Genomic DNA, 16,634 nt, shown 5'->3' with positions numbered 1-16,634 from the left:
ATCTAAAAAATACATATCAATATATTTTGAAATATTTTAAATTTAAATAATATAATTTTTTTTTTTTTATGTCTTAATCAGGGTCACGGAGTGGGTGGGGCGGCGCCCTAGTGCCCTCTATTGGCCAGCTGCTACTGCTTCATGGTGTAAAGATGAATTGCTTCTTTTATTAGTTAGTGCTGATTTGCAGCCAAAACCTCTTTATTTTGAAAATTGTCTGCATCTTTGGATGTATGGCTGGAATTAATACAAGTTTATATGATAAAACATAGCTGCAGGAATGAAGGATCTGAAAGAATCATTTTAATATATAAAGATCTGATTCCAAAAATTATTTATAGGATGACGCTGCTCTTTTTTTTTTGTTTTTTTTATACTTACTGGCTTGGTTAACTTCAGTCTCTTTTTAGCAATTTCCAAAAATGCCCTGCACATTTAAAATGTATTAGGGTTTCCCAGTCAACCTGAAGTAACCCTTAAGGTCTCCATCATAGTGATGCTTTGGGCGGGTTAGACAGAAAGATATTCACAGAGGGACTTCACGCTGAGAGCAATGAAGTGAAGGTGTCCGGTTCTGTTTGTCTGCCTGACAGCGGACTCCTTCATACCTTCAGGTCAAAGAGTAACAGATGACCTCTCTATCCAATGACCCCCAAGGAAACACACACAGCAGCCGTTTAATCTGACCCTTAATGTTTTATAATGTTGAAATGAAGGATTTCGTCCAATTTCACCTTTAGCTGTAATGACAGCTTTGGGTCAGTTTTTAAGAGGATATTAGCCTATTTCAAAAACTAATTAATCACTTTCCATTCACTGCTCTGAAAACAGCCCTCTGTCCACATAGGGGTCAGAGGATCAAAGGTGACCTCTGGAAGGAAATACACTTTTAACTGTGACCCCCAACTTGGGTAGAGATCCTCAGAGAGTTGTGGTTTGGATCAGAGCAGGGACCAGTTGCTTGACTCACTTCAGGAATGAGAGGAGATATTGTTAAGGATCATTAGAGCGGAATGTGGGGTGATTCTGTTTAACACCATGTATATTTTCCAGTAGTTCATGCTGTATTGCATGTAAAAAATGAAAGGTGAAATAAAGCAAACAACTTGGAACCTATTTAAAACATAGACCTCCATCTTTCAGTTTGCCAGATTTCATTTGCTAACAAATAAGTGGTTTATATTTATATTTATGCATGAGGCATTTTAAGAAATTACTTAAAATGGTTATTATTCAAAAGTATCAGGATGAAGAGGGGTGATGAATTTGGCTGGGAATTACAGCACTGCTGATGACTTGGGAAATTGGGTGCAGGTTTATGTATGTGTGTGTAAATATGTGTGGGTGTTAAAACAGGTATTTATCATTTATGCATACATATACAGGTAGATGCGTATGCATATATACATATGGATGTAAGTATTATTTTCCTCTGGTTCAGGAAATATTGATATAGTTATTATTATTGTTGCAGAAGAGATTTTTAATCTCAATGGGGTATTACCTGGGTAAATAAAGGATAAATAAATAAAAAAGAAACATATATGTTTTTTCCTCCTTTTGGAAAGGATACTGGAAACAAGAAGACTATTCATGCTATGAATTAATGCATGGAAATGGGGTATGACAGAATTACCTCTGATGACACATGCATTCAGGAGAACAACCATGCATACACAATTATACCTAAGTTAAGGTATCTGTAGTACACCTGAGGAGAACATCTAAAATCATAAAGAAATACCCTCAGCCAGGACTGGAACCCAGGACTTTTTTTCTTGCAAGGCAAAGCTCTGCTCTGAATCCCGTAGATACTTACCAAGTCAGTTTTACGTACATAGAGGGTACTCTACCTGAGGTTCTTTGTTCCCTTCTGTTTGAGTTAAGATGAAATGAGGACATTTCACCTACCTTTTTTGCTCCAGTGGGCTCTGCTCTGTGATTAACCTATAAGGAACCTGCCTCCTTGTCCAGGCTGCAACTTGCTTTTCACCTCTAGACTGAAAAAGCCCAAATTGAAAATAGAATTAAGCAAGGACAGAAGATGGATGAATGAAAGAAGTATGTTTTACATCCAGCTGACCTGTGCTGTGCTTATTCTTGTTTATTATTCTTTATGTAGATTGGAAGGGAGACCTTAAGGAAGCACTTGACCTTCTCATTAAGGGTCAACAGTCTGGTCCTTTGGGATTGTAAAGCTCTGAAGCACCAATCTACCATTCTGTTGAAGGCAGAGCATGTTTGCTTCCACCGAAGCAGAACCAACATGGACCTCTGACCATTTGGGCCATTATGCGATTAAAATAGACAGTTTTAGCAAATAGAGGAAAATGTTAGGTCAAACTTTTGGCTGAACCCTCTGGTTTATATAGCAGAACCTTTGAGCTTCAATAGCCTCAGTCAGCTGATGAACATGAGATTTTCTGTTATCTGAGCTCGCAAGACTGCTGAGGGCAGAAACTGAGACATGACACTGTTTCCCTGGAAACCTGATGACATGGCTCCCTGCTTCTAATAACACTGATAAGCAAAAATATGATAGTCCCAGAAACAATAATCTAACTGCATAATCTTAAAACGAGAAAATCTGGTTCAATGGCCAGTCTGCTTCTTAGAGCTCTTGGATCGATTACATGCACAAGTAAGGTATATCAGGTATTAAATGAAATTTTACAAATATACGATGGCGACCCGCAGTTGACCTAAGCATTAAATCCAAATGACAGTGGGACACAGTACCTATAGGCTCATATCCCGACCACCTATAAACTAAACAGACAGTTATTGATTCCCACCTTCTCCCCACAGCGGAGCTTCGACCGGTTGAGATTGCAATATTAATGGATCAGGAGGGAGTTGTGCATGCCTGTGTGTGTGATCATTTGGGCCTGAGCTTGTACCTCATGACGGTGACTCCATTAACCAGCATGGCCGGAGCGGTCAGTGGTTTATTGCAGCCTGGTTCACAGGTCAAAGGATGGAACTGTGAGGTCAGGGAGGCTCCCATGAATTAAATGCTTCCTGGTTAGGAAAGCTACAGTCTTACATCAACTTTAAACCAACCTGCATTCAGCTTTGTGACCTCTTAACGGTAATCCTGTGAAAAATACATCCTGTTTAAGTAATCGAGGAGGTATGCACAGTTATCAATTTTTTTGTTTGATTTAGGCTATTTTAGCTCATCCATTAAAAGTGTATTAACATAGCCACGCCCCTTGATAAATAAAAAACATTTATACAACCAAAGGGGTCAGTATCAAGAGATTCTGAAGGACGGGGATAAGTGTGACCAGGGGATGGATAAGGACATGGCGGCTAGCTCAGCTTAGCCATATTTAAGCTCATTCTGACTTTACAATGCCATTGTACTACAACCTGGTGTAATAACTCTGCAATAACTTATACTATTTATCTATTTAACAAACCATAAATTGCACTTTACCTGCCACCACTTTACTGTACATAAGATGCTGTGTATATATGTCACCTTAAATCTCTCCTTTGTTTTCCCCATCCACTGCATATATCTGGATGCACTAAATGAACTTAATGCACCTTTTCCTCCTTTGTGCACCTCCTGTTGTTTATAAGGGATGATATCACCAAGTGGATTCTCCATTGTGAGATCAATAAAGTTTTATTCTATTCTATTTTATTCTATTCTATTCCATTCATGGACAGTTAGCAGAGGGATGCTGGTAGTTATATCTTTTAAAATGGAAGATTTTTTTCATCCTCCATCACTGACTGAACAAATAGACATTAATCCATGAAATGTTTGCTGCTTGCTGAGCTTTAGCAAACTTCTACCCAAAGGGTACTATGAAAATATACAAAGTTTAAAAATTGAGTTATCTACTTAATAATCATCCATTATGGTATTTAGATTCATTTCCCCAGTTCATTATTTTTATAATGCTATTTTCACTATTTTTTATTTTCACTGCAGGTTATGTGACTCTTTAAAGGTAAGGGAGACATTACAGACAATAAATACCTCAGAATGCTAGTAAAGGACTTATAGTTATAGGTGAGGGTAAAGGTAACAGAGATATAAGCTTAGTACATTCACAAGTGCAATATTCTTAAGAAATGTTCCTTATCTCTTAATTTCTTTTTAATTAATTAATTTTTTTTTGTTGCTTCAGTTTATAGCAAATGCAGTCGTAAAAAAAAGGATAAGCCTGAAACCCAGGAAGACGCTCACATTTCTCTCAGAAAATTCAGCTAATGCAGGGTAAGAGATTGCATTAAGTTCCACAAGCTAATGGAAGGAAGGCCTGTGGCTGCTGCTCTCTGTCCTATAGAGGAGCTGAGCCCATTTCAGATTAACACGGTGCAGGAACTTTTCTGTCAACACCAATGTTGTCAACTCATATAAAAGTGATTAACTGCATATCCTGTGTCTGTTTCTCCTCTGGCAGAAGGACATCATCTGCACAACAGATGTACATCATGTTGTTGGCTGCAGAAATGTGGATTTGTCTGAAATCAATACAAGAAGGAAATCCTTGTTACTCGGGAAGTCGGTGGATAAATGATCCTAAAACATGTGTCAGAATAAGAACATTTTAGTCAGAATTTGACAAAAGAAAGAAAATCAGATACAAAAACGTCAGAGAAAAACATCTCTACATCAGTTGGTTTTATAATAAATTAGGTTTTACAAAAATACACAGCTGCATATATGGGAAGATAAGAGAGAGAGAGAAAAAAGTTGGAAATATTTTCTTTCAGGTCTGTTAATATGCAAAGCATTACCCTGGAGACATAAAGAGCATTGATATGTGTTGCAGGCTACATGTTGCATGACTGGTTCTTCTTTAAACAAAAAAGTGAATCCTTGTTACAAATCCTAAAGAGAAATAAAAGCAAAACAGAACATCAAATGCTCTTATATTGACATGTAAAGCACAAAAATGCTCCATTAAAATGTAGACATGGTGAATTATTCACTCAGAGGTGAGCAGCCAACATGTTTGCATTTGTTATGACAGTACCATTAAAAAAAAGAAAAAGTTCTTGGTTTGAATGAGCCTGTCAAAGTTATTCAGCCCTTTGACCTACAGATTAACTGTGGCATCAAAGCTTTCAATTGGAAACTATGCTGCTAAAGGACAGCTGGCACTTACACCTTTTCATACTTTGAGCTTTTAAAAGAAGCCAGCAGCTCCTCCATAAGCTTAGGGATTCCAGTCACAGTCAAAAAAGTTGTGTGCTTGTCTCAGTGGTTCTGTTTAGGACTTCAGTTTTGCTTAACGGCTCAAGAATTTTCAGAATAAAGTAAGTTTCTAAGCTTAGGACCTTAAAGACACAGGTTTCTTTGGAAAAGCCTCACAAAGCAGGAATTGCATTGGCAGGTTTTAGGACCTTTGGTGGGCAGCAGATCAGCTCCAGCCAAAATCATGGCCAGTCATCTGGTAGAACTTGAGGTTAAAGGGTCTGTAGAAGTCTCTGAGCCTGAGCAGGACCTCGTTTGATATCAGAGGATGGGCTCTGCCCTTTGACTTCCCCAGGCAGCGTGGCCTGCTGCTGCCCTCGGGCTTCTTCAGGCACGGGAAACCTTTGGTTTGGTTAAAGTAGAAGTGCTTGTCTGTCACCACACGTTTCAGACCCAGAAAGTCTTGGACTCTGCCCATCTCCCCCGCCGGGTCCGTCACAAGACGTTCGCCGCTAACAAAAAGGAAACGTGACAGAGGAAAGTAACGAAGCCAGTTCTCCAGATGCTTGGCATATATGCCAATGCGTATGGCGCTCCAGGATGTGTCGATGAGCCCTGTGGTGGTGTTGCAGAAGGCCAGGCTCTGGAATGATGGGAGCCCGGGCGACTTGGACAGCGTCTGGGTGTAATCAGAAATAGCCCGGGTCACGGGGTCTCGCACCACCACAATGAGTTTAGTATGGCGGCTCATGGAGTGGACACGCCGAGGAGCTTCTTTGGTTATGAAGTAGCTTGGAGTCTTTTCCATGGTGATCTGACCCTCCAGAGTACGAGGCATCAAGTTCCTGTATGAAAAACAAAACGGAAAAAAGCATCTTCAACAAATCTGCAGACAGTCAACATTTCAGCTATGACAGGAGGACTTTATTTTTTTCTATTCATAACATATTATTTTCCTTTTTTCAAGTTTCCAGGTCCTTTTTACTCATCTTTATAGCTTGACAGAAAAATGTGTAAAATAAACTTCACAGAAACGTATTCAACCAAAGCATAATTCCATTTTGGTAATCAAATATTATCACCGTGATCCATATCTATATAAACAGAAAAAAGTTTCATTTCTATGTCAATCTTAATATTGACCAGTGTCTTCAGGAAATGTAGGAAAATAAAATGAGATGAAAGAAAGGGCTACTGTCTTTGCCCCAGTGCTGAGTGATTTTTAGCTGGGGTGAAGATACCTGTAGAAGACGCTGTTTTAAACTGTTTTTGTCTTCTAAAACGATTCTTTAAGGACGAAGAACATTGTTTTGAGGACCAGAATGTTCACATTTTGGACAAAGAAGACGGTTGTTTTGAGAGGGGCGTGAAGGAAGAAATCTATGTTAGGACAGAAAAACCTTAAAAACACTCAGATCTCAGCTTTTAAAAACCTACAATGCAGCGATAGAGTTTATTCCTTCCCGCTATTATCGCAACCCCTCCACCCATACCGGGGAACAGAACACCTGCCTGTTCAGTCAGGCCAACAATTCCCCCTAACGACCCCCCTTTCAGAGATATAGACAGGTATCGGGTATTGCAGGATAGCAAAGAAGCCAAACGACTGTCCATTCCTAAGGGGCGGACTCGTTCGTCCGGTTCAATTTGCATGTTTTCTAAGCCACAACAAGGCTTTTGTTTTTGGTCCACTCTATAAAGCCTTGAACTCTGAACTATTTTTTGACATTTTGAATTGAAACAGCTTCCTGGATGGAAAGAGAAACATCTTCAAACTTGGAAACAATGTCCAGTGGATTGTTTTTTTAAAATTTTTTGGAATGACTATGACCTGGATGACTGGAATCTTCACCAGCCTCTTCCATTTATTTTTTTAAACGTTTTATTGTCATTACACTGTCACAAGTACAGAGCAACCAAATTCACCATTTAATGGGAGCAGTGGGCTGCCATTGTGCGGCACCTGGGGAGCAGTGTGGCGTTAAGGGTTTTTGCTCAGGTACCCAGAGTGGCAGTTTGTGGGAGTGGGGCTCGAACCCAGAACCTTAGAATTTCAAGTGTAAAGCCCTAATCACTATGCCGCCACTCCCCAAAGCAGGCTTTAGCGTGAAGGGTCTTACCTAAGGACCCACACTGGCAGCTCATTCCCCCCAGCTGGGATACGAACCCAGGCCTCCTGTTTGCAGGACAGGTGACGGGCTAGCCAGCAGTCAAGTCATTATAATGGCCTCTGTTTATGACTCCACTACTTCCTGAAGCTCCTTTGGCAGCTTCTTTGTTTCCTGTCTTCCATTATTGGTTAAATTGATTAATCCAGGTGTTCCAGACCATTTTCGTCATGGTTACTGAGGTCAGGCGCACCTGGACAAATCATTTCATCCAGTAGAGAAAGTGAGTTAACTTAACTTCAGGAAGTAGTGTAGTTGGGCATAGAGCCCATGGTTTGCATGATAAGTTAAACGTGTTTGTCGTTTTTAATTTAAACTTAACGTACAACAAACTAGGTTCTCAATTACTATAATTAAATATTGTTGCTTTGAATTGCTAGCATGCAAACAGCTTGTTATAATAGCAATTGGGACTGAATGTGGTTTTTCAAAAGATAATGACCTCCTTATTAAACTGTCTGACGTTAGTCTGAAACTGCTTCGTCATACTGGCGGAGGATGGTAATCCAGTTTTACTGCATTCCTATGAAAACTGAAAGATTTTAACAAGCTATTTGAACAAAGAAGGATGAAAGAAAGACAGTAAAGGGAAGCACTGACTGCTAACAGCAGTGACTTGTTAATTTAGAGAGAGCTTGCAGTTAGCTGTACAGAAGAAAGAAACTTTCAGCCTAGGTGTGTCACTGTTGAATAGAGTGGCCATTTCTACTGCACCAAAACGGAGGACATTATGCAGCATAATAAATTACTAAGGTGCACATAAGAATCTGGTATAATCTCGTTTATAGTACAATTTCAAGGGGTTTAAAGAGGATGCTTGTGTAGCTGAGTAGGAAAAAAATATAAATGAAAAGTTAAAAATACAATGTGGTGGTCAAAAAGGAACAACTGAGATAAGTGCAGAAGGCCACTAAGCATAACCTGTGTGGACTTAAACGTTAAAAAAAAATCTTTTGCAAGTTACATTAATAATAAAAAAAAGCCAAACATTTCATTTAAACAACAATAGAGTTTTTAAAAAACACATTCAACTGCTCAAAAAGTATAGCTTTTTTTTTTTTTTTTTTTTTTTTTTTTTTACAGTGCTTCAGTCTTTTGGGAATTTGTCTTCAGTGGCTGTGTTTGTGCAGCAAACCTGTTTTTATGGTCATCCCTTTAGCTGTGGGAGAGTCACTGAAAATCTCCCGATCCACTTTCACACCACAGTCTACACTTCTGTAGGACTGGTGATGTTTTACAGGATGGTACACCTTGCACAGCTCTGCAGAAGTTATTTTAGCATCTAGGGGCGATGAACCGTCAGGAAAAAAAGCCCTCTTTGAAGAGTTCCCTGTCGCATCTTTGTTACTTTTATGATAATCCCTCCTCGCATGCTGCAATTGCAGCTTTAGCCTCGACAGCTTATGTCCACATCGCAGAAGCCATGTCATTAGTCTCAATTACTTTTGGTTATAAATTCATGTTCTTTTCCATCATAAATTCACGCTCTTTTGTCCATTCAGTGTTAAACCAGGTCTTGCATTTTGGCATAATGCTAACTTTCTGTCAATGTATAACTTAGCAGCATTTTGATCCTTGTTTACTTTTTTAAACAATGACAAGCAGATATTTATCTGACATGGCACCACTCAGCCAATCATCTGTTAGACCAGATAGTCAATGCATTTTTTACATTCTATGATTGGGTACTGTGCAGCAGCCCAGCAAAAATGAATCATAAAGGAGGACAGATACACGTCTGCCTGGATGAGGCGCCAGATGCCGGATTATGCAATGAAAATCTGGACTGTCCGGCCTAAAATCTGGCCACACTACTTTGAACAAGATACAATAAACACCATTGACTCCCACTAAAATCAAATACTTTTTAAAAAAATCAAAAACCTATATTATAAGATAAAAAAATTATTTTATAAGAGGTGGTGACACTCTCCTTGGACGCATTTTTACGGCTAAGCTGCCAGTTTACTCCTTTCTTACTTCATTATATGTTGTTAAATAAACCATTTGTGTTTGTGTCAGTGAATTCAAAATTAAAAAAAATGGTGTATCAGTTTATTCTTCTTTATATTTAATGTTTTTAAACTAAATTATGGAGATAAATTCTAAATGCTGATCTCACCTCACTGACATCCTCCTGGTATATGGCATTTATAACAGTCACATAACTATGTTCCTTACAACATACAGGTTGGTTGGTTTAGATTATTAAGCAACAAATCATTACTTTATATTGCAGAATTTTTGCGAATTTTTGAAAAGACCCGCCTGCTCCACTTTAAAAAAAAATGCACATGCACGACCCTGTACCCGTTCCCGACAGGGAAGTACTATTAAACACGTGCAAGAGCATGCATTAAACCATTTTTCCTCGTACACGCTTTGTTTAAATGTTGCAGTTTGCATTGCTCATACAAGCTTACTTTCCAAAAGAAGATTTGCAATTTTTCCACTACGTCAGACTCGTTCTGCAACATACAGCTTAATTTCATACCTGAAAAAGTCTATTATCAAATGACTAAATCTTGTGTAGAAACAGGAAATAAAGCTAATTCAGGGAAAGAAAACTTTTGCTAAGTTCAAAACCTAGCATAATGTGAAAATGGAATATGATAATCTCCGTCTTTTTCTATTAAAACAACCAAAAATACAGCTCCTTCCACTGATTCGTGGCGCGATCCAAGCCATGGAGTAACTTGTAAGCAGTGAAGAATGCCAGAGCTGCAACTTTGAAGGATCCCTCAGCTAATTTCCATGCTTTCTCTTCTCTTCTCAGCAGGCATGTGGTGGCGGTTGGGTCAGAGACTTCGTGGTTGGTGAAGGTCTCATGAAGCTCCGCTTCTCTCTAGCTCTGGTCCAACTTTACAAACTGGCTCCAAGTCCTGCATGTCCTCTGGCATGCAACGCCAAATGCGCAGTCTTGGATGTCCATAAGAAATATTAGAGTAGCATTAGGGGGCTAGAGGGAAGCTAAACGGGGGGAACAGAGAATACCAAACAGGAAAGTTTTGGAAAACAAGAATGTTTCTATGGCTTCGTTCTCTTTAGGGATCTTTTAAAATGTCAGTTTGAGCCAGAGATTATACCTCAACCTGCTGCCCTAAAACCAGGGTTTGAGCTTGTGGATCATGGGCCAACCCTCTGGTTGTCACATGATGTAAGAGGTGATATAGTTTTAAGACATCTGGTTCCTGGAAGAAAGAAGCTTTATGTCTTATTTATAACCATGAAAGCTGCTTTGAAATTTAAGTCCAGTCTTGGATCAAAACTCTTGAAGATATTAAGTGTTGAATTTTTTTTTAATCCTGCTGCTCCTTCAGCTCTGGTGTTCACCTTGTCCTTATGTGTTTTCTGCATCTCTAAGGGCATTTTCCTAATATTTATTAGAGAACATGCTAAAGCAATTACATACTTCCAGTAAGGAAAACAGGAAAAGTTGCATTTTTAAACATATTCTTGGCTACAACACACTTGGAGCCCCTAATATTTGTGCCCCTGGAAGCAGCATCTTTCCTTTCAACAAGCATGGCGTGTTACTGTAAAAAATCAGCATTAGTCCTTCTGTTTATTTTAAGGAATGCAACAAAAATAAGAATAAAAATGAAGCAATATGTTAAAGATTGATTATTAAAGTTTCCTCTGAGAACTTCTGAGTTTTTCTGTGGCTGCAGGGAGTTTCTAGAGTGTGTTTCCAGCACAAAATCAGGGTTTAATTCCAAGCAGTGGGACTAATGAAAGCCATGGTGCCCTACTGGAGGCTTAGAGGGGTTTCTATTGACACAGTGTTTACATTTTGGATTGTATACTAGTCTATAATCTTGGGCCACACAGCAACAAAGACCAGCCGGGACACCGGGCTGTTCCATCAGAGAGAAGATGGGAGACACTGCAAACAGGAGTCCAGGGGGCAAGAGGTAAAAAAAAAACTTAAACGGTTCTTAATATCTTTAGTTTATAAAGATAAAAAGCCATCAGTTTTTATTCTATGTTATCTAAATGTTATTCGACATGGTGCTTGTTTTCAACTCATCTTTTCATCTATAGCAGGAGTATTACTGGGATTTTACAGCACAGATGTCCCGTTACCTGTGCAAACGTGTTTAAATGATCTCTGGTGTCTGAGGTTCATTAAGACCTGTTTGTGCTCATGGGCTTCTGTAAATCTGTCTGCTAAGAGGAGAGACATGAGTTGTTAAGGACAAGGCAAAAGGAGTGATGATTTGTGTTGATTAAAGCTCCACAAACTGAATTAATTTAACTAGACATTTAGTGTAAATTGTATTAAGAACACAAGAATCTAATAAATGATGATTGAAATTAATTTTCTATAAAAGCATATTGCTATTAATTTATTTGGATTTTCAGAATCAAACCAGGTATTGATGAGATTAATTGTGAATGAAAGACAGCAGTTTAAATTAGATGAAATCATTCAAATCTTCTATTTCATATATATGTTTAAGACTTTAAAGTGCTGCTTATGTATGTGTGTGTATATTTATTTATATATATGTATTTATATACATATACATATAAATAAATATACACACAGACACATATATATATATATTTATAATTTACGAGTTATCTGTTGTTTCTCTGAAGGTGTGTACGTTTAGTTGGACACCATATGCTAATTAAAGTGCATATGAAACTTATGTTAAAGTAAGAAAGGTAGTTCTTCAGGTGTTATCTAGAGTTTAAATATTCTGATTTAAAGATAGGTCATTTTAAAGAACATTGTAGAAAACTTTTAGCTGCTTTCTTACCCACGGGTCATCATAGCAACTCAGTACAACTTCAAACCAGGATTTAAATCTATTAACTCTGGTGCCAGACACTGGCTTACCACACTACATCGTACTGTAAAGAGACTGTGCATACAAATGACACACACTTAATGTTCATCTTTAACATGGTCATCATGTCCTTTTTTTTTGGTTCTTTTTTATTATTTCAACAACCATCCTATAGCAAATGTCATGATTTGCTGTGAAAAAAAGATCCTTTAGAAATCTTAATAGCTTGATAGATATGGATCTTAACTAGCGTTGCACCACCAGTATTTCGTGGCGCCCCGATCCAGCACTAAAATGGTATCGGTATCAGTGAGTACCAACAAATAGGGCACCTATACCATTTTGAGAGCCAAAAGTTTCTTCAACTATTGTCACCTATTCCAGATAGGCAATAAAAAGTTCTACTGAATTCACTTTGTATTAGTCTTTTTCCTGCTTCACAAAGGGAGGCAGCAGCTTGACAAAGTCATGATGGCAATTACTTTACATCCAAGTAGTAAGCAGTTCTTAATATATACACACACACATCGGTATGGTATCAGTATGAGCCGATACTGCACAGCCAGGTATCGAGTATCGATATCAGGGCCAAAAAATGGCATCGGCGCAACACTATTCTTAACATGTGGTTATAAAATCCTAAAGAGGACAAACTACGTTTTTCAGGTTCATTAGTCTCAGTATATTGATCTGAGTCGCTGCTCTGTGATCCTTTCCTGCAGGTTGGTCTTTCTTAAACACAGATCTTGTTCTCACTAATGTTTAGTTTCTTCTATGTTTAAATCACATTCTTTAACATCGCGTTCAGAGCAAATTGGATAATAAAGATGCAGCTTTATTTCTGGTTAGACATTTGAACACGGGCACAGCACTAATGCTGCTGGCATCTCCAGAGCTGACCCAATCATATTTTGAGTAAATCCCCACAAAAACACACCAACTATGCTGACTAACTGACTTCCAAATGGCACAATTAAGCCAGCCATCATGTGCAGCTTGTTAAATGAGCTTAAATTATCCTCCCAGCATCATCTTTTTTTATTGCAGTTAGTCTAAAAAATCCTCCACAGGTAGAAAACTTATGGTTTGAAACTCTTTAAAGAACTTTAAGAGGAAATTGTAAAGGTCTTTTCCCACCAAGAACTGAATGTGTTCATGTCTCTATATGTCAAGTTCCCTTCTGGATATTGGTAGAAATGGAAAAGGTCTCCATAAATATCTTTTAGCTTCGTATTGGTTTTGGCCAAAGTAAACCAGCAGAGGTATGTTTGCAAACTCCGCTGCCACCTTCTGTCAAAGTGTCTGGCATTAACATTCAGTCAGACATCTCTGCCCTCATTCAGTCTACCTTTCCCAGATCCAATCCATGATGGTTTCCGTATGTGTAGCTTTTCTTTACTTTCTGCAACCATTTGTGCTCAGATTTATTTAGATTGTATCTTTAATTTTATTTTCCTTCGAGAAGATATATTACACTTGTCTTATATGTAGATCTGTGCGGTGCTGACCTGTTGGCAGTATATGAAATTAGCTAGGAAGTGCTCTACGTTTAAAAACAACTAACGTCACATTCTATTGCTGATACAAACAGGTTCTCAGTGGGTCTCTGAATAAAAGTTTAGATTTAGAGGAAAAACAGGACCTGTAATTGCTTTTTTGGTCTCATGAAAACTGTTCTTTTCATGTCTGTTTGTCCACAAAACCTTTTACTTTCTCTCATGACACATGTGCACAGAATTAAACTTTGCTGCTACACAATGGATTCACATCTGTGAGCAATGAAGCTCTTAGTGTTAGTGTGTGTGTGTTTCTGTGCTATGAAGTCTCTGGCCTCAAACTCTTAAAGTGGTGATCCGTACCGGTTCTGCTGGGCCTAAGGCCAGACCCCCAGACCCTCCTAATCCCCATCAGGCTGCGCTAGGCGGAAATGGACTCTTCCACCCTGAAGGTCAGCTACATGTGTTTGAGACCACCAGGGATCACAAAGATCAACTGCACCATATTATCATGTACAGATTCCTCTCCTAAACATGCTATATCCCCCATTTATATCCCTGCTTTTCCTCCCACCTTGCTCACCCTTCTGCTACTTTAAAGCCAGCTAAGTGTCTCATGCATCCTTTAGAGTGGGATTAAGCAACTGACATGTGCAGGACAATTTAAAACAGAATGAAATCCTCGAACCACCACAGAGCGACAGAAGGAGACGGATACTGTTGCCTGTGGTGCGCTTCAAGAACTGCTGCCTGTAGGGAGAAGTTTGTCATTACTGTCTGCAAATACAGGCTCCGAAGTTTCTGTGGGCTGATTATAAGTCAGCAGGGACTGGAGGCTACTCAATAAAAGGGAGCTAAGGTAGTGTTTGTCTTTGTGTCTGTTGATGTTAGACCAATACATGATGTGAGTGAGAGATGTGCTTTACTGCCATTTAAAAATACAGCAGACATTTCTACTCTCTTTGTATTTGTGTACTAAATTCAGGCTTAAATTATTCATAATACAATATGTCCCAGTTTCCTATCAGACGTGAGCTAGTTAATTAAAAGTATAATTATGAAATTTTTTTTATTGCTGCTTTGATTTTCCAACATTGACTTGGGTGAAATGAAAGAATATATTAAATATGAATATTCCTTATATCAATGTACCATTTTACAGCTCTGTTGTTTATAACAAGACATAGATTAGTCAGATCAGCCAGATTATCTTTCTGGTCAGAGTCTGTCATCTGCGGATTTGGAGTTGGTACTCCTTTAGTTTTCAGATCAGGAATACTTCCAACAAAAAAGTTATTTTGTTTTCCATTAAACAGCCATTACGATTTTTTCTAATGATAACGCCACCTGTGGCCAAAACACAGAACTGCTGTTTGTAGCTTGCACTCATACTTGACAAGGTTTATTTATGTATTTATTTATTTATTTATTTATTTTCACGTGAAGTTTTCATTTGTGTTTGAGTTGAGGCTGGAAGCTGGTCGCTTCTGCGCATCCACAAAATGCATCTTGAATACAATCGCTCAACTGTTAGCTATGTTGGCTCCATTAAAATGGATGCACTTGACATCATATGCATATGCATCGGCGCTGAACTACTGAGGCGTCAATCTGCTCATTAAAATAGGTTTTGGTTGTAAATAGAAGGCTATTTTAAAGATATTTTTCATAAAAAAGTACAAAATGTCTCTTTAAGTGATAGAAATGTGAAGCAGCTTTTTTTCAGCTTTCTTCATGGATCTAAAAAAAACTAATATTGCTTTAGACTGATAACAGTCTGTGCCATCAGTCTAAAGCTGGATTAATAACATCTGTGCATCTGTACATCTTATTGTACAGTTTATACAGGCTGCTTGGAAACTGTAAGGTTTATTTTGATGATGTATGATATATTTACATTAACTGGTGGCAATTTACGGACTATGCCTTTTCACGTTGGATATTTTTAGCAACAGGTCAAATAAATAAAACAAGAAGGTAAATTAACACAAAATGTAATGTCAGAATTTCAGAAGTATTAAATCTATCCTGTCCTTAATTGAAAGGTAGATCGTCACATTATTACTCTGTGTCTTGCATATTCTTGGTTTTCCAGCTCATCCCAGTGTCTCTGTGTGAGTGTGTGTGTGGCAGGCTATTAAACCCTCTGCAGCTTCCCGTCTGGCAGACGCGCTCGGGTGGTGATGAGTATTTTTATTGAGAGTGTTTGCATCACTGGGGTAGGTCGGTAGGAAAGAGCTGAAGAATGCGTCTAGCTGAGAGGAAAAATTGAGGCGTGACGGTTAATAGACACATCTGAAGGCCTGAGAGTGGTGGGTGAGTGAGAAGAGGTCAGTCAGAGTTTCCTCTAAGTAACCAGAACAGCCCAGTCACAGAGGAGGATCCATCAGCCTGACAGACGGAGAACAGCCAGCTGTAATGTATGAACCGTAAACTAATTCGATTTCCCTCATGTTGCAGATACAGCCGGAAATAAATGGACAGGTTGAAGATAAAAAATCTCAGTTACACAAAGATCATTGCCTGACACACTACTGTAGCATCGTATAAAAGGAAGGTTAACCCCTTTCAATTGTAAGAACTTTCAGCCAGAACCATGGCTTCAGAAAGTCAGAATAGTATGAGGATAAAGCTGTAACACTAGGAAAATAAAGCAATAACATTATTAGAATTAAGTTCTAATAATATTGAGGTTATAAAATATAAAAAAAGTAATTTTTATTAAGATGAAAGTCTGAGCCGAGTATTTTTATTCACTGTAAAAGGTTTCTGGAAAGATTTTACACTGTAGTAGGCTACTTTCTTTAATCTCACAATAAATGACATTATAATATAGTACAACTTCATGTTGATGAAGTTACAACTTAGTTGTCATAATTTACGACTTTAATTTTGCCGTATTACGATTTTATTGACGTAGATTTAACAGTAGGACGGCATCTTAATTTTATGACTTTGATGTCGTTCACCTAATATAATGACTTAGTCTCCATATATATATATATATATA

General features: G+C 38.3%; 1 protein-coding gene across 1 annotated transcript in view; it reads right to left on the bottom strand.

The window, feature by feature from the left end:
* Positions 1 to 4,543: 4,543 nt before the first annotated feature.
* Positions 4,544 to 16,634, bottom strand: part of LOC107086228 (heparan sulfate glucosamine 3-O-sulfotransferase 6-like) — a 24,042-nt gene continuing 11,951 nt past the window's right edge. Inside the window, exon 2 of the mRNA XM_015377041.1 lies at positions 4,544 to 6,006. Within this exon, the coding sequence (XP_015232527.1) occupies positions 5,388 to 6,006 (619 nt within the window). The 3' untranslated portion in view covers positions 4,544 to 5,387. The remainder of the gene's footprint in view (positions 6,007 to 16,634) is intronic.

This window comes from Cyprinodon variegatus, unplaced genomic scaffold (genome assembly GCF_000732505.1).
Source record: "Cyprinodon variegatus isolate N-32 unplaced genomic scaffold, C_variegatus-1.0 Scaffold146, whole genome shotgun sequence".
NCBI lineage: Eukaryota > Metazoa > Chordata > Actinopteri > Cyprinodontiformes > Cyprinodontidae > Cyprinodon > Cyprinodon variegatus.
Note: the sequence above shows the minus strand (reverse complement) of the source record. Positions and strands in the feature narration are given on the sequence as shown.